The 19,688-nt window shown below is 44.8% G+C and overlaps 1 protein-coding gene across 2 annotated transcripts in view; it reads left to right on the forward strand.

Annotated features, from left to right (window-relative positions):
• Positions 1–19,688, forward strand: part of DEPDC1 (DEP domain containing 1) — a 55,801-nt gene that overhangs the window by 33,655 nt on the left and 2,458 nt on the right. For both annotated transcript variants that reach the window (XM_029618599.1, XM_029618600.1), the window contains exons 10-11: positions 1,307–1,483; positions 9,061–9,246. In XM_029618599.1, the coding sequence (XP_029474459.1) occupies positions 1,307–1,483; positions 9,061–9,246 (363 nt within the window). The remainder of the gene's footprint in view (positions 1–1,306; positions 1,484–9,060; positions 9,247–19,688) is intronic.

Consider the following 19,688-nt stretch of genomic DNA (forward strand, 5'->3'; position numbering starts at 1 on the left):
AGACTCCGGAGATATCCGGTCAGTCTTGTCCTCTCCCTCGCAAATTCACCAGCTAGGTGCTGGGGATCATACTGTATTGATTTCTTCTCTTTCTAGGTCTGGATCATTGCCATTGTCCTCGGCACCAAGGAAAGACTGGGCCGAGCACCAGGGAAAATCCAGGAAGCACCAGCATCAGTCACTTTTCTCTCATGGCTCCAAGCTCAGAAAGGCGCCAGCTTTGTTCGCTAAGCCCCTGAAGCAGCCCTATACCAACGAGACATTGACACCAAGGGCTCGAGGCAAACTCCACAGATATCTATCTGTGCCGGGTACAGCCAGCGGGTGACCCTCCAGTCAGAGGTCGATTCACATCCTTCGCAAACCATTGGAGTCATTACCTCGGACCAGTGGGTCCTCTCCATCCGCTGGGGGTACAGGTTGTGCTCCCAGGAGACATCGCTGGACTCTCCACCTTGCCCATTTTGGAGTTCTTCCAGAGATTGGGAAATACTTCTCAAAGAGCTCTCTGCCCTTCCAATAGCCAGAGCAGTCTAACACATTCCTCCCGGTCAACAGGGAAGCGGCTTCTACTCGTATTTCCTCATCCCAAAGAACAGAAGACCTTCACCCAATTTTGGACTTGAGGACTTTGAACAAATTCCTCATGCGAGAAAAGTTCAAGATGGTCTCGCTGGGTGCCTATTCTCCCTCCTACACTGAGGAGACTGGCTTTCCTCCCTCGAGCTACAGGATGCCTATGCTCACATACATAGGGATTGCCCATGCCCACCAGCGGTACCTCTGGTTTTTAGTAGGCGAGTGTCATTTTCAGTACCAAGTACTGCCCTTCAGGCTAGCATTCCATGCCCCACATTTTCACAAAATGCCTTGTGGTGGTAGCTGTGCATCTGAAGGCAGTGAGGTGAATGTTTCCCTCTATGGATGACTGACTCATCAAGAGTCCTTCCAGGCAGGGAGCGCTTCAGTCCTTGCAAACCCCATGGAATTGGGTTTCTAATAGAATTAACAAAAAAATAAAACAATGTTACGAGACTGAAGAGGGACCCCACTGGATAGTGGCATGCTCAATGTACCTAATCAAAGTTCTAGAAACTGACAGTTTTCCATGCCAGGCTCCATCTGATGTCACCCGCATGTGAGGACTAACATCCTACTGTTCTAGGAGAGTACCTGTTACAAGTAAGCAACTCTATCTAAATGCCATTTGTAATTGCCCTGTTATTGATGTAGTATATAGAATCTGAAATGTGTTTTTTCTCTTTGAATTTGGTTTCATTCTATCCATTTGTTAAAACATTTTCAGATGATTCAAACTTTTTCTCGATGTGTGTTATGCTGTGCAGAAGAAGTAGATCTTGATGAGCTGCTTGCTACAAGATTAGTTTCTTTCCTAATGGATCATCATCAGGAAATTCTGCAGGTGCCAGTTTATTTGGCTAATGCAGTGCAGGATCATATAGAATATCTGAAAAAAGTTCAGGTAAGAGGTGGTATTGTAGAAAAGAAATTATCAGTGTATCTTTAACAGCTTGTTTGCATCTTACTCAACTAATCCTAAAAAATCCAAATAATTGTTTAAAATTGTCCTTTACCCCATTCCCTGTCCCACAAGCTATGAAAAAAATTTTTTTTCTATACAGAACTGCCACCTCTTTGTACTGTTTGGACATATCTGGGATCTATCCCAACAGAACTAGGGGAATGATTGGTGATTGACATCAGGCCATGATTTTTCTAAAACTACTCATCCCAGCCCTATCTTTCCATTTTTCTGGGCCATAAACTGATGGAATTCTTAGCTTGTGATCCCTTTACTCTGTTCCCCATATTTTTCCAACAAAGCAATATAAGTAAAGGTTATGCAGCACCACTACATACCCAATCTCTCTAAAGAATAAACAGGAACTCAAACTTTCCTCTTGAAAATGCATGGCGATAGTGCTAATTCCTTGTGCCAACCTCCTAGCTCTTAAGAGTGTCTGTCAGAAGAACTTTCCTATTGTCTCTTTCAATAACATTTGGATAACATAGGCTTTCTTAATGACTTCGTTTCCTGCTGTAAATAAGCTTTGGGGACATAAACATTTGTTCCTATAAGTTCCTTCTACATTAAGTTAAAAAAAAAAAAGTTCTACACACAACTAAAAGATCCTACTTTCTGAAACAGTTGCCCATCTGTGCATGTGTGTGGATTCAAACAAAGTACCCAATAACAATCATCTTAGCCCCCCCCCCCCCCCCCCCCCCCCCCGACATCCTAAAAATGTCATGTGGATAGGACACGCAGCTAGGTATGAGGGAGAAATGTGCACATACAGACATGGCGATGTCAAGCCACCTTCTTTTCAGAAAGGCTAAAAAGAGAAAAGTGAAATTTTGTAAATATTTCAAACTATAGACAACTTTTTAAATCTGACTTAACAGATTCTCTGTTGACTAACAGCTGAATTAGCCATGACACAAGGGTGACATCAGACAACATAGGATTGACACATCTCCTTAGCTCAGAGCTTTTGCTGCTGAACATGTACAGGCATTCCTGTGGGCGCATTGCCTTGCAAGCCTCTCAGTCTTTGTCTGTGCTGCAGCACAGATGTGTACTTTCTCTATCCGATGAAATATGTTGTATATCGGATATAGGTTCTCTGGTTTGTTCACCTATTTTTGCACCCAAGGGAATGTCCTTATCCGCCACACCCTCAGGTATAACACACCAGAGCTGCAGTCCTTCCTCTAGCCCCCCAAACCTCACCTCATAGGAGCTTCTCTCGTCTTTAGTGCCTTCCTGCAGTTTTCACCCCTTGCCACTGCCTTCTGTGTCCATGGCTTCCAGAATAAGGCAGTCAAAGCTATTTGAGGCCCCCTCCCCAACAGTAGAGGATATCCCAGGAAAAATTGCATGTGCTTTGCACATATATCGCCTTTTACATGTTAATAAATGCAGTCTGTGCTGTCTTCTCCCATTCCTCTTTCTCTTGAGCACTGTGCCCTTCTGGAAGAGGCAGTCTTCTGGTTTTGGCCAGGTTTATGGAGCATGCAGCAGGCTAAAAATGTCATAAGCCATCCCCCAATCTCTGCAGGCAGTGGAAACATGTTGTGAGTAGGCCAAAAGTTCTCTCAATGACTATCTTGGTCTGCCTGTGAGCTCTGTTGTAGCATTCATCTGCTGCAGTCTGTGGGTGTTCTAGGGGGCTTATGAGCTGGGTTTTACATAAATAACTTCTGTCACCTGTTGGGATGAAAGCTAAAGAGAGATTCCAAGCAGGTCTGCTGTGAGGCTGAACCATGGTAGAGTTTAGAGCAAGCCTCCTGCTGGGGGAAAGCAATAAGACTACCTAGAGATGGAGGGAGAGAGGACAACGGAGGTTAGATGCAGAGTTATACTGAGAACAGCATACATACTATAAGCTAAACTCTGTGGCCAGCTTAGAAGTGGTCATGCATTCCTGACTGAGAGAATGTAGGCATTGTGACAGGACAGTGGAAACCTGGGCAGTACGTCCATGATGATCCCCTTGGCATTACAGACCACCTGCCTATTGAGGACATGGAAGCTCTTACAATTGCAGATGGTTCCTTTGACTTATAGGCACATGCCTCTAAGTAATAGCCCCCAAAACTAAGGGGAAATGTGCAATTTGCTAGAAGTGGTCATGCTTTGGTATAGTTGCTGTCTGCTATGTGGGAAAGATACTGATGTGTCTTGAGACGTGTGTGTGTGTGTATAGATGGCAGGGAGGTGCTGGTGGCAATTAAAAAAAAAAAAAAAAAACCAAGCTGGGAGAACTGGGGACTCAGTCCTGTTTAATTATGTCTCTCTTTCAATAAGTATTTTCTTTTGGGGGCAAAAAGGCCAGGCTATAGTCCGGGCCATATTTTGGACAAATGGCACCCTGGGTTAAAAGCTCCCCACCACCCCTACCACCATCCCCCAACTGATGATCAATAGGCCTGTCTTTGGCCACAACAGGATTGTATCCTCCATGGTAGTATGGAGACAACCAAACCTCTCTTTGGCTGCAGCAGGATGGGATCTGCTGTGGGATGGGTGGTGGTACCTAGGATGTCCCCCAGCTTGCGGTTCTCAACCGGTGTGTCGCGACACTCCAGGGTGTCGCGTGTTCCCGGACTCTCCCGCTGCTCTTTCTTCCCTGCTGCCGTTGCCGCCGGGCTAACAGCACGTTCAAGCCCAGCGGAACAGCAGCGGTGCAAAAAAAAAAAAAGCTGTGGCATCCGTGACCCGGAACAGGAAGTGATACGCGGTGCGCGGGAAGAAGAGCCGTGCCGCATGGGAAAATAGCGGCGACAGCAGCATCGGCCCCCGAGCAATCAAAGCAGCCGGTAATCGGGAAAAGAGACAGCCTCCCGCGGTCGATGGGATTCTTCTTTCTTGGCCTGCGGGGGCTGGAGGAGGCTGCGGCAGCTACCATTTGTGCTCGGGGAGGGGCGGGGAAGAGGAAGTGAGTGAGAGAAGCAGCCAGCCTGCGTGTGATTGAGAGCCTCTGTGTAAGTGAGAGAATGTATTTGATCGAGAGCATGTGTGTGTGAGTGAGAGAAACTGGTCAGAGCTGATGTGTGTGTGTGTGTATATGTGAGAGACAATGAAAGTGACTGCTCAAGGAGATGACTGATGTGTATGTGTGAGAGAGAGAAAAAGCATTGAAGTGAGAAATCTGGGTATGTGAGAGCATGGGCGTAAGAAGCCTGGGGGGGGGGGGGGGGTGTGAAAGAAAGCATGGGAGTGAGAAGCCTGTGTGTGTGTGTGTGTGTGTGCATGCATGAGAGAGAGACTGGTGTGTGTGAATATGAGAGAGAGAATGTGATTCAGGGAATGAGAAGCCTGTGCAGTGGAGAGCGAGCATGGAAATGAGACTGGTGTGTGTATGTATGTGTGTGTAACAGAGAAAGTGATTATGGGAATGAGAAACCTGTGCATGTGAAGTGAGCATGGGAGTGAGAAGCCTGTGTGTGTATGCATGAGAGATCAGGTGACTGGTGTGTGTGAGAGCGATTATGGGAATGAGAAGCCTGTGCATGTGAAGAGTGAGCATGGGAGTGAGAAACCTGGGTGTGTGTGACACAGCATGGGAGTGAGAAGCCTGTATGACACAGCATGGGAGTGAGAAGCCTGTATATCTGAAAGAACATGGGAGTGGGAAGCCTGTGTGTGTATGCATGAGAGAGATCAGGTGATTGTGTGTGTGTGAGAGAGTGATTATGGGAGTGAGAAACCTGTGCATGTGAAGAGTGAGCATGGGAGTGAGAAACCTGGGTGTGTGTGATACAGCATGGGAGTGAGAAGCCTGTATGACACAGCATGGGAGTGGGAAGCCTGTGTGTGTATGCATGAGAGAGATCAGGTGATTGTGTGTGTGTGAGAGTGATTATGGGAATGAGAAACCTGTGCATGTGAAGAGTGAGCATGGGAGTGAGAAACCTGGGTGTGTGTGATACAGCATGGGAGTGAGAAGCCTGTATGACACAGCATGGGAGTGGGAAGCCTGTGTGTGTATGCATGAGAGAGATCAGGTGATTGGTGGGTGGGTGTGTGTGTGTGAGTGAGACAAAGTGATTATGGGAATGAGAAGCCTGTGCATGTGGAGAGAACAAGCAAGGGAGTGAGAGACTGGTGAGTGTGTGTGAGACAGAGAAAGTGATGTATATGTAAGTAGAACACGGGAGCGGGAAGCCTGTGTGTGTGTATGGCATGAGAGAAACTGTTCAGGAAGGTGACTGGTGGGTGTTTCAAAGACTGGGAGATGATTGGTGTGTGAGAGACAGAAACTGGTCATGGGGGCATGACTGGTATGGTGTGTGTGTGTGAGACATGGGCACCAAGGAAGAGGTCCATGAGTATAGAGCTTAGCCTCTACTGCTGCTTCTGCTGTGTGCTACGGCCTGCATGGAAGAGGAGTAGGAGAGCTGCTGGAGGGGGTAAGTAAAGGTGGCTTTTTAAGTTTATTTTTCTTGATTGACTGCCATTTTAATTATTTAATATTATGTTGTGTCTGCTTTTTTTTTTTTTTTTTTTTTGAAATATTTTATTAGTGTTTGGAGAATTTTTAATAGTTTTTATGAGTTTTTAATTGTTGGATGTTCTGTTCATAGCTGTTTAGAAACATTTATTCTGCTTATTAGTATAGTTTTACAATTATTTCTGTTTGGGGATCTATAGCTGCTTGTTAGTTCTGTTTTCCTAATAAGAGGTGTATTGGTGTTTAGGGTCTGATGTAATATTTGTAGTGTTGCCTTTTCATAGAAAGGGTTGCTCCTGTTTGGGTGTATTCCATAATACAGGTGTAACTGTGCGGATTAGTTTATGTGCATTACTACGGATCCTGGGAGTGTTAGGTCGGTTCTGTGTCTGTTACCGAGATGAGATATTTTACTAGCATGTAAGAGTTTTATCAGTCTTATTTGTAGTGTTTTCTCAAGAGGACATGCATTGGTGGTAAACTGCTGTCTTTTCATAAGTAGGGCTATTGAGCCTGGAAGTAGAAGGAGTTTGAGTTGCTGTTACTGAGATGACACCAGAACCAGAATATCTTTTTTGTAGGGTGAGTTGTATGGGGAATGTCATAATTCTGCTTTACATCCATTATTGTGGGTCAGGGGGGTTCCCGTGGATGCAAACTGTACTTTTACATCTAGCCCCGTGACGATCATGGGTCAGTGTGTCACGCATGTGAGAACCATCTGTCAGGTGTGTCCAGACAGAAAAAAGGTTGAGAACCACTGCTCTGGGCAATCACCCACCCCAAAATCTGTCCTTTGCTGTAGTGACCTTGAAGTGTACTGGCAAAGCATGGCTTCTCTGAGCAAAAGGGTGTAGATCCTGCTCTAATTGCTGGTATAGGTATATTATGGTTTCCTTGTTGTACCTGAACCAGTGCAAGACTTCTCAGACTGATCCAAAAACTGACCCAATTCTGTGTACTCTAAGTGGTTCCTTCTCCTCCACCATTCTCTCCCCCCTTTTGAAACATTGCGCCACGTATCCACAAGATTTATAGTACTCCATTTTATCTTTCACGTTGTCACTATTATCCAGCCCCCCACCCAGTCACATGCGCACACACTCAGAAATGCTGTGACATCCACTGAAAGGCTCCCCATCCCAAAGAATAGAAGCAAACCTTGGATCAGACAGGATGACAAATCCCAAAAAACATAAACATGCCAAACATGGATAAGGATGACAATTTCCCAATTAGCACCCCAGACACACTCCCTGTACTACTAGTAAACTGCCCTTTCCATTCACCATGAGAAGCCAGCACGCCAAACATCTTATCCACAATGACAATGGACGTTTGATTTTGGTGTGTTAAAAAGCATTTGGTATTCTTGTTGACATATTTGCATATATTATAAAATAGCAAAATACATGCGAACATCCAGACCATGCCCTTAACACACACCCACTTTGTATGCACTTTCTTTCCTTTGAGTTTGCATGTACTCTGTTTTTAAAATCACTTGTTTGAGTGTACATTAAACATATGCAGATACAAGGTAATTTTGTGCATGAAACACCTTTTTGAAAATTTTCTTGTAGATCTTTTTGTGGGGTTAATTATTGCTGTAATTTGGTACCCTTACATTTTAAGGCACAATATTAAAACCCCCTGAAAACAGACAAGACATAATCAGCCCAAAAAATAAAATACATAAGAGCAATAAAAAAAAATAAAAAAATTTTTTAAAAATCAACAAAAATGTAGCAATAGTTTCACAATTTAACATTCAATTTTCAAAGTTTTTAACCTTAATTCTAATTTTAATGCCAAAGTATTCCATGGGAACAGATTAGTGACCTGTTAATTCAATCAGAATTAAACAATCTCCTAGATCAAATTGATTTTAAAAACATACATAAACAAGCAAGTCTTCACCTGCTTTCATAAACTTAGATATTCATCTATCAATGGGTTTCTTGAGTAACTGCATTCCAGAGTTTGATACAACACATGCCAAGGTCTTATTTCAAGGCTCCTGCATTTTTGCATCACTAGGGCACAGAATCAGAAGTGGGCCTTCTGGGCAGATCTAATTGGACTAATTGGATACTTAAGACATTAGGAGGTCCATATCAGTCACTGCTGCATAGCAAAGTTAGCAAGATAAACTTATCCGGCTGACTTTGGAGGTATATTCAATAGTGCAGCTGCACTATTGAATATAACTGGCTAACTTTATCCTTTTAACTTTAGGACAGCTCTTTGGCCTGACCAGACTTTGCCGGCTATCTTTGAATGTCAGTTAGCTGGATAACTTAGTCGGCTGATTCAGCTTCCTCCTAGTTACACCCCAGAATGCTTCTAACTTAGCCGGATAAGTTTGAGTTATCTGTCTAAATGCTTTTGAATATGAACCTTCAAGTAAAATGGCCCAGATTTATTTACTGCTCTAACAACTAATGCTTGCAGAGAAGTTGGGCAGCCATTGAGGCAGCAGGAGACAATCTGTTTCTGTAGCTGCTTGTGTGGAGGAAATAGTCTGGCAGTGTTTCTGATCTTTCTGTGATTCCTTGACTTATCATAACATGGAAGCAGGTACAAAGTGTACATGGAGATTTCAAAATCTCCATTTTGCTTTCACCTGACTTACCGCTGCCCCTCTTTCATGTGGTTTAAAGTACTTTATGATGTGAAACAGCACTCATACTTCTACTTACAGATGAGCAATAATCAAACTGTTTTTATACAGTTGCCCTCTAAGTCTAAAGAATCTTTAATCTGCAAAAAACGCCTATGGTACTCATTGAAATGATCTTGGATAGTGCACCATCAAAACCACATGGATATTAGTTTCCAAGGACTAATAGCCTATGTTGTCTCAGCTAGCTGTTATCAAAACTTCTTGTCCCCTAAGTATCCAATTTACTAAGCATTTCTCATAGATATAAAATGGGGGAAAAACCTCTAGTAAATAGGCCCCTTATTTGTTCTGATTCATATTTTGGAGTGTGTGTTTTTTTTTTTTTGTTTTTTTTTAATGGTAGGAACACTTTTTTATAAAGCATATTTGACAATGAACTACTTGTCTTTGTTTCAGATTAAATATCCAGGGGCAGAATTGAGTGCCACATTGCCAGTTTACTCTTTCTGTAAACAAATAAGCCCTCAAGAGTTTGAAGAGCAAAAGGTTTCTACCTCACAAGCTGCAATTGTGGAACTTTTAGAAAGTATTATCAAGGACACAACTTTATCTGTTAAAGATAAAAAGAGAAAGCTTAAGCAGGTAAGAGGTCTAAAACTGCCTTGGTTAATTATCTGGCTTGTGTAAAGGAGACCACAGAACCATTGTGGTTATCAGAAACTCAGATTTAAAAGAAATGAGGACCTTCCTAATAAACCAGAAATAGAAAAAAAAACTTTTTAAAGAATCTGGAAACTGTCCACTTAATCAGAAACAAAGAACATTTTTTTCTTATCTGGCCCTAGCATTTTGCTAGAAAAATATTTCAAAGAAAATTCCTTTTTGGGTCTAAAAGAAAAATATCTACTTTTGAAAACTGTTTCTGGCTCTAATTTTCTGCTTCTGTAAGCTACTGTTTTTGAAATCTTGCTTTAAAAATCTTTGCTTGCTTAACCTTCTTGAATAAATTACCCAGCTTTTAGTTTTGTGTGCTTTTTTCTCCAAGAGCAAGCAGGATGGTAGTCCTCACATGGGTGACATCATCAGATGGAGCTAGAACTTTGACTTGCCCCATTAGGCATGCGTCCACATGGGGGTCTCTCGTCAGTCTCTCTTTTTCCACGGAGCTGCAGCATTGTGAATTGTGAGTTCACTTTGGCTTTTTAGCCTCATTTGTAAAACTTTCCACTTTTTTTCAAATTTCAAGTGACTTTCTTTGCTGCATTCACGGGTCCCTCAGTCCTCCCCGTAGTATTCCTAGTAAGGTTCTTTGACGTTTCTTGGTAACTTTTTTTTCTTTTGCGGTTGATTCCCTGTCGTGGCGGTGCTTCGGTGCCTGCCAGCCTTTGACGCCTGTCACCATCAATTTTTGTTCTTGCTTCCAGTTTGCTTCGTCCCATCATGACTGGTTTTAAGAAGTGCCCAAGGATTGCCGCAAATATGCCCAGATAACCCCAAAAAGACGACATCTCCGTCTTGATAAGATGGAGCACTTCGGGTCTTTGGACTGCCCAGAAAAGCTGTTACCAAATCAATTTCCTGGAGCTCCAGGCAATCAAGTATGCACTATGGACTTTGAGATCGGCTATCCAACAAAGTTGTCCTGGTTCAAACACAGCCAAGTGGTGATGTGGTATGCCAACAAGCAGGTAATTTATGGGGTCATACCTCCTGTGTCAAGAAGCAGTTCAGATCTGGTCATGGGCCCTGTACCATGGAATGGTGCTCAGGGCCATGTACCTTGCCAGAATGGAAAACATGTTAGTGGACAGACTGAGTCATACCTTCGGACCTCATGAGTGATTCCTGAACCAGAGGGTAGTGACTCGGATATTCTGCCTCTGAGGGAACCCGGACTTGGATCTCTTTGCATCTCCTTGCAACAGAAAGGTGCCTCAGTTCTGTTCCCTGTACAGGACAGACGGCAAACCAGCCTCAAAACACCCTTGTCTAACATTGGGGTGAAGGTCTTCTGTACACATCCTCCGATTTTTCCCTAGTAGTGAAGGCTCTCATTAAGCTTTGTGAGGCCAAGGGGACTATGATCCACAAAGCCCCCTATTGGCCAATATAGATCTGGTTTCCACTCCTGCCGGAATTGTCCATTCAGTCAGACTGGGGACTTCCCCAGATCTAATCACGCAAGATCGAGGCAGGTTGAAACATCCCAACTTCCAGGCTCTGTCGCTTACAGCCTGGAAGTTGAGAGGTTAGTTTTGCAACCACTTGATCTTACAGAAGATGTCTCGGGTCCTGTTGGTGTCTAGAAAGCCTTCCACTAGAAAGTCCTATGGACTGAAGTGGAGGAGGTTTTCCATGTGGTGTTAGCAGATGGCCCTAGATACATTCTCCTGCCCCACACAAAAACTGCTTGATTACCTTCTTCATCTATTGGAAGCTGGATTGAAAACTAACTCAATCAGGGTTCATCTGAGTGTAATTGGTGTATACCACAATGGTGTCCTCCCATCTCTGTACAGCCTATAGTTGTACATTTCGTGTGGGCCTTCTTCAATTGAAGGCTCCCCTAAGGCCTCCCGCTGTGACCTCAACATGGTATTAACTAAGCTGATGAAAGCTACTTTTGAGCTACTATGTACCTGTGACCTGAAGTACCTGACCTGGAAGGTCATTTTTGGTGGCAGTCACTTAAGCATGCAGGATCAGCGAGCTCCAGGCCTTAGTGGCTTACATGAAGTTTTATCATGACAGGGTGCATAAGCAGGAACTCCCTAAGTTCCCACTGCCAAGCAGTCACTATCAAATTGGCTAGCAGATTGCATCTCCTTCTGCTATGCCCTGACGGGACTACATCTTGGATGTCATGTTAAGGCTCGCTCTGTCCAAGCCATGGCAGCATTGGTGACCCACTTATGAGCAGTTGCCGTAGAGGAGATCTGCAAGGCTGTGACATGGAGTTCTCGCCATACATTAACATATCACTATTTCTTGGATAGGGATGGCCAATTCGACAGGTTTTTCCTTCAGAATCTGTTTGAGGTGTAGAACCCAACTTTCCCATCTAGGGCCCATTGTTTTATGATCAGGCTGCCTTCCCCTCTGATACCAACAGCACCATTGTTGTTGTACCTGTTGGACCTGGCTTTGGTGTCTGTTGGTCCCTTTTAAGTCGGGGGGCAGCCTGTAGCTAGAGATTCACCCATGTTTGAGGACTACCATCCTGCTTGTCCTCAGAGAAAACAGGTGTTCAAGGACAGCAGGATGTTAGTCCTCATGAAACCCACTTGCCACCCCAGAGTTGGGTTTCTCCTAATTTTGATTTATATCTAATTCTATATTATAAGACTGTAGAGGGACTCTGCGTGGGCACTTGGGTAGGGCATGCCCAGTGTGGCAAGTCAAAGCTCTAGAAACGTTGACATAAGTTTTCCGTGTCTGGGCTCCATCTGATGTCATCCATGTGTGAGGACTAACTTCCTGCTGTCCTCGGAGAACACCTGTTACAAGTAAGCAACTCTAATTCCCATAACTGTTCTGCTTTTCATGAATAATCTTCCAAGGGTATAGATCAGATATTGTCTGATCAAATTACCTGATAACATGAGGGATTTTTCCATATCTTTACAATAATATGGTTATTCCACATAGAAACCAGTTGACAACATGACTATTATTCAATGTAATAACTGTGGTGTTATGGTCCTAAAGCAGATCATTTGGAGGCTCAAAGCTTGCCCTATTTGTCTACTGCTATTCACATAAGGCTTTCGGGTCTGAATGCATCTGTGTTAGTATTGTGCTGAAGATCTATAGGCCTCCATATTAATTGCAGTCCTCAGGTAAGAACTTACTGGATGTCTCCTCTATAAGATGAGCTCACTTAGTTGAGACTCACAATAGAAGCTTGTCTATAGAAAGTACCCTTTTTGGAACACAGTACCTGAGGTGAGGACTGTCACAACATTTAGTAAACATTTTTTTTTTATTCATCCAGGCTTTTGGGCAGTAAGGTTGAGGTCATAGAGCTGGATCTCTGGCAGTATGCAATCTTCTTTCTCCATTGTCTTGCTGTATTTATGTACCCATCTGTCCAATGTTAGAATTTTATAGCAAGAAGCATTGATACCTCAGCTGTGGTTCATATTGTTTGTTTTTGATTTTGTTTGACTTTTTTTTAAAGAATATTCTTATTGTAATCCACTTAGAACCTTGGATATTAATGTTTTTATTAAATAAACAAACTTATAGTTGCTCTTCATCCAAGAAGACCAGACGACCAATGGGTTGTGCATACAGAACAGCAGATGGAGACATAGATCAATAGACTCACTGTTGCTGCATATATTCCTTCATGCTGTCACCAGCCTGCCAGTATTCTGTCTACAGCAGATAGTAGGCAAGCAAACCAATGCTATGGGTCAGGCCTTGTAGGCTGGGTATAGTCTGTTCTCCTGAGGTAAAAGGCTAGTCTTACTCCTTCAGTTGAGCAGGGGTTCCGAGGCAAGAGGACAAAAAAAGGTAGGAAGAGCCTTGAACAGATTTTTCCCAAAGGTGACTGCTCCTGTTTCTTCCTTCTGGGATTTTCACTGCCTTCCCTTAAACCAAGTTGTGTATATATACCGTATTTTCCGGCGTATAAGACAACCCCCAACTTTTCCAGTTAAAATATAGTTTGGGATATACTCACCGTATAAGACTACCCTTCTGTGTCACTACATAACCATACTGTATGTGGTACCCAGTATACAACAACCAGCCAATCACGGCAAGCGATGTACCTTACCGGTGATTGGCTAGTTGTTGTATACAAATCCTGCTTGGATTGGTAAGCTCTCCCTGTCTAAGACTATCAGAGCGGTAACACATCCTTCTGGCCCACCCTTGAATCCTATTACCGGTACCTCCTTCTCTGTCTCAGATCTCGCTCCTGAGGACTGCAGTGAAGCGGCGCAGACGTGCATGTGTGAGATCTGAGAGGCAGAGGAGGTACCAGTAATAGAGAAGTGAATTGGAACCGGAATCGATTCTGATTCCGGTTCCGCTTCACATCGTGGCTTTTTTTTTTCCGTCCGGCCCGATCGGGTTTTTTTTTATCTGCTGCGCCCGAGCCGATAAACAAAAAACCCACCCCCACCCTCCTGACCCCCCCCCCCAAGACCTGCCAAATTAAATACAACCCCCCACCCTCCTGACCCCTCCAAGACCTGCCAAAAGTCCCTGGTGGTCCGGGAGCGATCTTCTGGACTTGGGCCATCGACACCATTTTGATTGCTGGCAGCCGACGGCCCAAGTCCAGAATATCGCTCCTGGACCCCCCGCTGGACCACCAGGGACTTTTGGCAGGTCTTGGGGGGGGGGGGGGGGTGTTGTAGTAAATTAATTTGGCAGATCTGGGGGAGGGTCAGGAGGGTGAGGGGTTTTGTTTTTTTTTTTTTTTGTTTTTTTTTTATATTCGCTCCATAAGACGCAGACATCTTCCCCCCACTTTTGGGAGAAAAAAGTGCGTCTTATGGAGCGAAAAATACGGTAATTATTCGCCCTATAAGACGACCCCCGACTTTTGAGAAGATTTTCAGGGGTTAAAAACTAGTCTTATTTGCCGGAAAATACGGTACTTTGTTGTGAGAGGCATTCATTTTGGCAGCACATATGGAGCAAGAGAAACAGAGCAGCATAATATATGATGTCAGATACTTTCAAATGGTGCATCCAGACTGTCCAGTGAGACGTTCAGGGTAGTAACTGCCATTTCATGCAGGTTAGAGTGCCTACCTGAGTCCTCACCTAGCAAGAATGCAAATCAGATTCTTACCATTATCAAAGAAGAATTAATGGACTTCTTGGGGGTCAAATGGCCTGGCTAGCAATGGAGTCATTGTAGCGCAGAGGAAGTTTCAGAATTTAGGACATAATCTTAGACATCTGACAAGGTCCAATGCTTTCTCTCAAGACAAAGCAGGATGGTAGTCCTCACATATGGGTGACATCAGGATGGAGCCCAATCCCGGAACACTTTTGTCAAAGTTTCTAGAACTTTGACTGGCACCTACTGGGCGTGCCCAGCAATGTACTGGCCCTGCATCCAGCAGGGGTCCCCCTTCAGTCTTTTTTTTTCCACGCAGCAGTAGCCACGCGGGTTAAGGAGCTCTCAGATTCCTGACAGGAATTTTCCTCACGGAACTTCTTTCAAAATTTTTCAAAAACTTCTACTCCATGGGGTCCCCCTATCAATATCTATACTCCTCGGTCGAAAGATAAGCTTTTACCCTTATTGTAATTGATTCCCATCGAGTTATCCCTTTGGGGCCTACTGGCCATTGACCGCACCGCAGCTAAATTTTGTCAGAGCCATGGCGTTGGGTTTTCGTCTGTGCCCTGTTTGTACTCTAACAATGTCCATCACTGACCCACACGGGGTCTGTGTTATGTGCTTGGGGTCCAACCACGATGTCCTAACTTGCACCAAATGTGCCCAAATGACACCGAAGGGCCATAAGGCTCAATGGACTTTCTCTTTCAGTTAAAAACCCTGACTCCATCTACAGCTTCGTCGTCCGAGCCGGTGCTGTCGACCTCTCGCCAGCAACAGGACACCGCTGCTGCCCGACCAGTACAGACAATTCCAAAAGTGTTGATAGCCTCTTTGCCTCCTCAGGAAAAGGACTGAGGAGAACATCGTGAAAAGCGTCAGCACCAGCATCGGAAGGCTCAGTCCGTCAATCCAGGCAAGTCCTCGACATCGATAGAGCCATCGACAAAGGCCCCATCCTCTTCTGTGACAGGGTCGCCAAGGCATTCCCCACCTTCAGTGGTGATGGGATCCGGTATTCCACCTTCACCGGTGGACCCTCCGGCTACACCAATGCTGCCTCCTACTCCGGTGCTGGGGTTCCATGCCCCTGGCTTCCACAAGGAATTGGATTGGATGATTCAAGAGGCCATCTGTAAAGCACTCCAGGGCTTCCAACCTCCGCCGGTCCCGGTCCCCGAGCCGGTCACCGATTGATTCCTGTAGCGCTCGCACCGCTACTAGGTAGACTGAATGCATTGATAGGTGCCCTGCCTCCGATGGAACGGAGAGCACCGATGGGTCCAGTGCCTTCTACACAGATTCCATTATCATTGAATGATGAAACACAGATTCCCATCCCATCGTCTGGGATTTTACCACTTGCGTGTCCACTGTGGTCGACCAATGGCGGCGGTAGCCCCTGTGATATAGTAAGGGCAAAGGGCCGACGACACCATTTTGACTACTGGCAGCCGACAGCCCAAGTCCAGGAGATCGCTCCTGGACCCCCGCTGGACCACCAGGGACTTTTGGCAGGTCTTTGGGGGGGGGGGGTCAGGAGGGTAGGGGTTGTAGTAAATTAATTTTGGAGGTCTTGAGGGGGGTGTCAGGAGGGTGGGGGATTTTGTTAGATTTTTACTTTTTTATTAAAGATTTGTCTGCGAGCCAGATGCAGCCATCAAAAGAGCCATAGGTTCCTGACCCCTGGCTTAAAACCTCGGACCTCAGGCCTGAGGTCCAGGAACAATTGGTTGACCTCCCATGTCTTGGCAATAACCTTTTTGGTTCCAAGGTACAAGATGTGGTTGCTCAATTGAAAGAACACACAAACCCTGCGACAACTTTCATTGATTCCACAGGATCCGGCTACACAGTCAACTCATAGGCCTCAAAGGAAAGAACCTAGAAGACTCTTCTACCGACAGAGGCGGTATTACCTTTCAACATCTAGGAGCAGATCTAGGCTGCAACAAAGACCTCAGGCCAGACAACCTAGAGCAGCTAGGCCTCAACCTCCGCCACAGATGGAACCGGCTGGCTTTTGAGATTTTTCCCAGGGAACAAAGCCATCTCTCCAATCCTCATCCACAGCTTCCAGTAGGAGGAAGAATATCCTCCTTTTACAACCATTGGGTGCAAATAACAGACCAATGGGTACTTGCACTAATTTCTCGAGGTTATCAACTCAATTTCCTCTCAATTCCAAAAGATTCTTCTCAGATCTTTCTCTAACAAACAATCACATAACCCAATTGAAAGTAGAATTATCCATCCTTCTGAAATCCAGAGCAGTAGAGCTAGTGCCCCGGACTCAGCAGGGCAGAGGATTCTATTCCCATTATTTCCTCATTCCAAAGAAAACCAGAGGCCTATGTCCCATCCTAGACCTCAGAAATCTCAACAAATTTCTGAAGAAAGAAAAGTTCAGGATGTTATCTCTAGGCACCATGCTTCCACTTCTTCAAACAGGAGATTGGCTTTGTTCTCTGGATCTTCAAGATGCTTACGCTCACATTCCAATTTCCCCCCCCCCCCCCCCCCCCCCCCCTCATAGCAAGTACCTGCGCTTCATGGTGGGTCATCAGCATTTCCAGTACAGAGTACTACCATTCGGACTCTCCTCTGCTCCCAGAGTATTCACCAAATGTCTGGCAGTAATAGCAGCACACTTGCACAAAGAAAGTGTCCATGTTTTTCCCTATGTAGACGACTGGCTCATCAGAAGTCAATCTCAACAAGGAGCTCTGGCTTCTCTCAGTTGAACAATTACTCTACTTCACTCCATGGGCTTTCTCATCAATTATCAAAAGTTCCATTTCACCTGCTTCAATTCATAAGAGCGGAATTGAACACCATCCTCTCAAAAACATCTACCTGAGGATCGGGCAGAGACACTTTCCCTTCTGGCAAACTCCATTCATTCAAAGAAACAAGCAACAGCTCATCAGTTTCTAACATTACTAGGCCACATGGCCTCCACAGTGCATGTCACTCCGATGGCATGGTTAGCCATGCGGGTAACCCAATGGACTTTAAGATCACAATGGATCCAAGCCATTCAACCACTGTCCACTCCAATTCAAGTAACCCACCAGCTACGTTCTTCTCTACTTCGGTGGGTGAACAATGACAAGTTGCGCAAAGGCCTTCTCTTCCAGCAACCAGTCCCACAGATAACGTTAACTACAGATGCATCCATCTTAGGTTGGGGAGCTCACATAGACAATCTCCAAACCCAAAGTACTTGGACAAAACTCGAAGCAACATTTCAAATCAATTTCCTGGAACTTCGAGCTATACGTTATGCTCTGCATGCGTTCAAGGACTGCCTTTCACACAAGACTGTTCTGATCCAAACGGACAACACAGTAGCCATGTGGTACATCAACAAACAGGAAGGTACGGGTTCGTATTTCCTTTGTCAAGTTGCACAAATTTGGGACTGGGCCCTACGCACAATATGTTTCTCCTGGCCACTTATCTGGCAGGCATTCACAACGTAGTGGCAGATCGACTCAGTCGCCAGTTCCAACCACATGAATGGTCCCTGGATCCTGCAATAGCGACCAGGATATTTCAACGTTGGGGACAACTAACAATAGACCTCTTTGCGTCACACCTGAATCACAAAGTGGACAAATTCTGCGCTCTGCACAGACAGAATCACCAACTAGCCAAGGACGCCTTTGCTCGCCTTTTGGAACTCAGGCCTTCTATACACGTATCCTCTGATACCGCTCATAACCAAAACTCTAATGAAGCTACGACAGGACAAAGGGTCCATGATCCTCATAGCCCCGTATTGGCCTCGGCAAGTATGGTTTCCCACACTTCTAGACCTCTCGATCAGGGATCCAATTCGCCTGGGTGTAGCTCCCACTCTCATAACTCAGGATCATGGTTGGTTGCGCCATCCCAACCTTCAATCCCTATCCCTGACAGCATGGATGTTAAACTTGATTTTACAACCACTCAATCTTTCAATCAATGTATCTCAAGTGCTTATAGCTTCACGTAAACCTTCCACACAAGAACTATTCTTTGAAATGGAAAAGATTTACTTTGTGGTGCAGGCAAGAGTATCAATCCTTTCTCCTGCCCCACAACTTCTCTACTAGACTACTTATGTCATCTTTCAGACTCTGGTCTACAGACTTCATCTGTTAGAGCACATTTAAGTGCAATCTCAGCTTACCATAACAAGATGGGAGATGCACCAATATCCATACATCCCCTTGTCAGTAGATTTGAGAGGTTTAACCTACCTCAAACCACTAATTCGGCCACCTGTCACAGAATGGGACCTGAATCTTGTCTTAAGGCTCATGCATTCTCCTTTTGAACCCATGAATTCCTGTGATCTTAGATTTCTCAAATGAAAGACCATTTTCCTCATAGCCATTACATTGGCTAGAAGGGTTAGTGAGTTACAAGCACTTGTCACGTACTCAGCCTATACAAAATTCCTACATGACAGAGTGGTTCTCCGTACACATCCAAAATTCCTCCCCAAGGTAGTTACGGAATTCCACTTGAACCAATCCATAGTTTTAACCACATTCTTTCCAAGGCCTCATTCTCACCAAGGAGAAACGGGCCTTACACACCTTGGACTGTAAGAATGCGCTAGCCTTTTACTTAGACCGCACTGCAGTCCACAGGAAATCCACTCAACTCTTTGTATCTTATGATCCAAACAAACCGGGAAAAGCAGTGGGTAAACATACTCTATCCAACTGGGCTAGCAGATTGCATACAGTTTTGCTTCAAGAAAGCAGGCCTTCCTCTCCAAGGGCGAGTAAAGGCACATTCAGTAAGAGCAATGCCAACCTCAGTAGCACACTAACGTTCAGTGCCAGTTCTTGACATATGTAAAGCAGCAACATGGAGTTCTCTTCACACCTTTGCAGCTCATTACTGTTTAGATAAAGAAGGACGACAGGATTCAGCCTATGGACAATCTGTCTTAAAGAACTTGTTTCCAGTTTAATCCCAACTCCTTCTATATCCAACCTGCTGTGACCTTCTGCTGCCTCATTTTCACCAACAATACTTCATTGTTGCTTCACTACAAAATGACCCGGTCTCTAGCTTATTAATCACCCACATGTGAGGACTAGCATCCTGCTTGTCCTGGGATAAAGCAAAATTGCTTACCTTGTAATAGGTGTTATCCCAGGACAGCAGGATGTAGTCCTCACGAAACCCACCCGCCTCCCCGCGGAGTTGGGTCTGATACGTTTTATTTTATTTTTTTTCTAAAGCTTATTGCTATATACGAGACTGAAGAGAG

The sequence above is a fragment of the Rhinatrema bivittatum genome, chromosome 10, assembly GCF_901001135.1.
Source record: "Rhinatrema bivittatum chromosome 10, aRhiBiv1.1, whole genome shotgun sequence".
In the NCBI taxonomy this organism is placed as follows: domain Eukaryota; kingdom Metazoa; phylum Chordata; class Amphibia; order Gymnophiona; family Rhinatrematidae; genus Rhinatrema; species Rhinatrema bivittatum.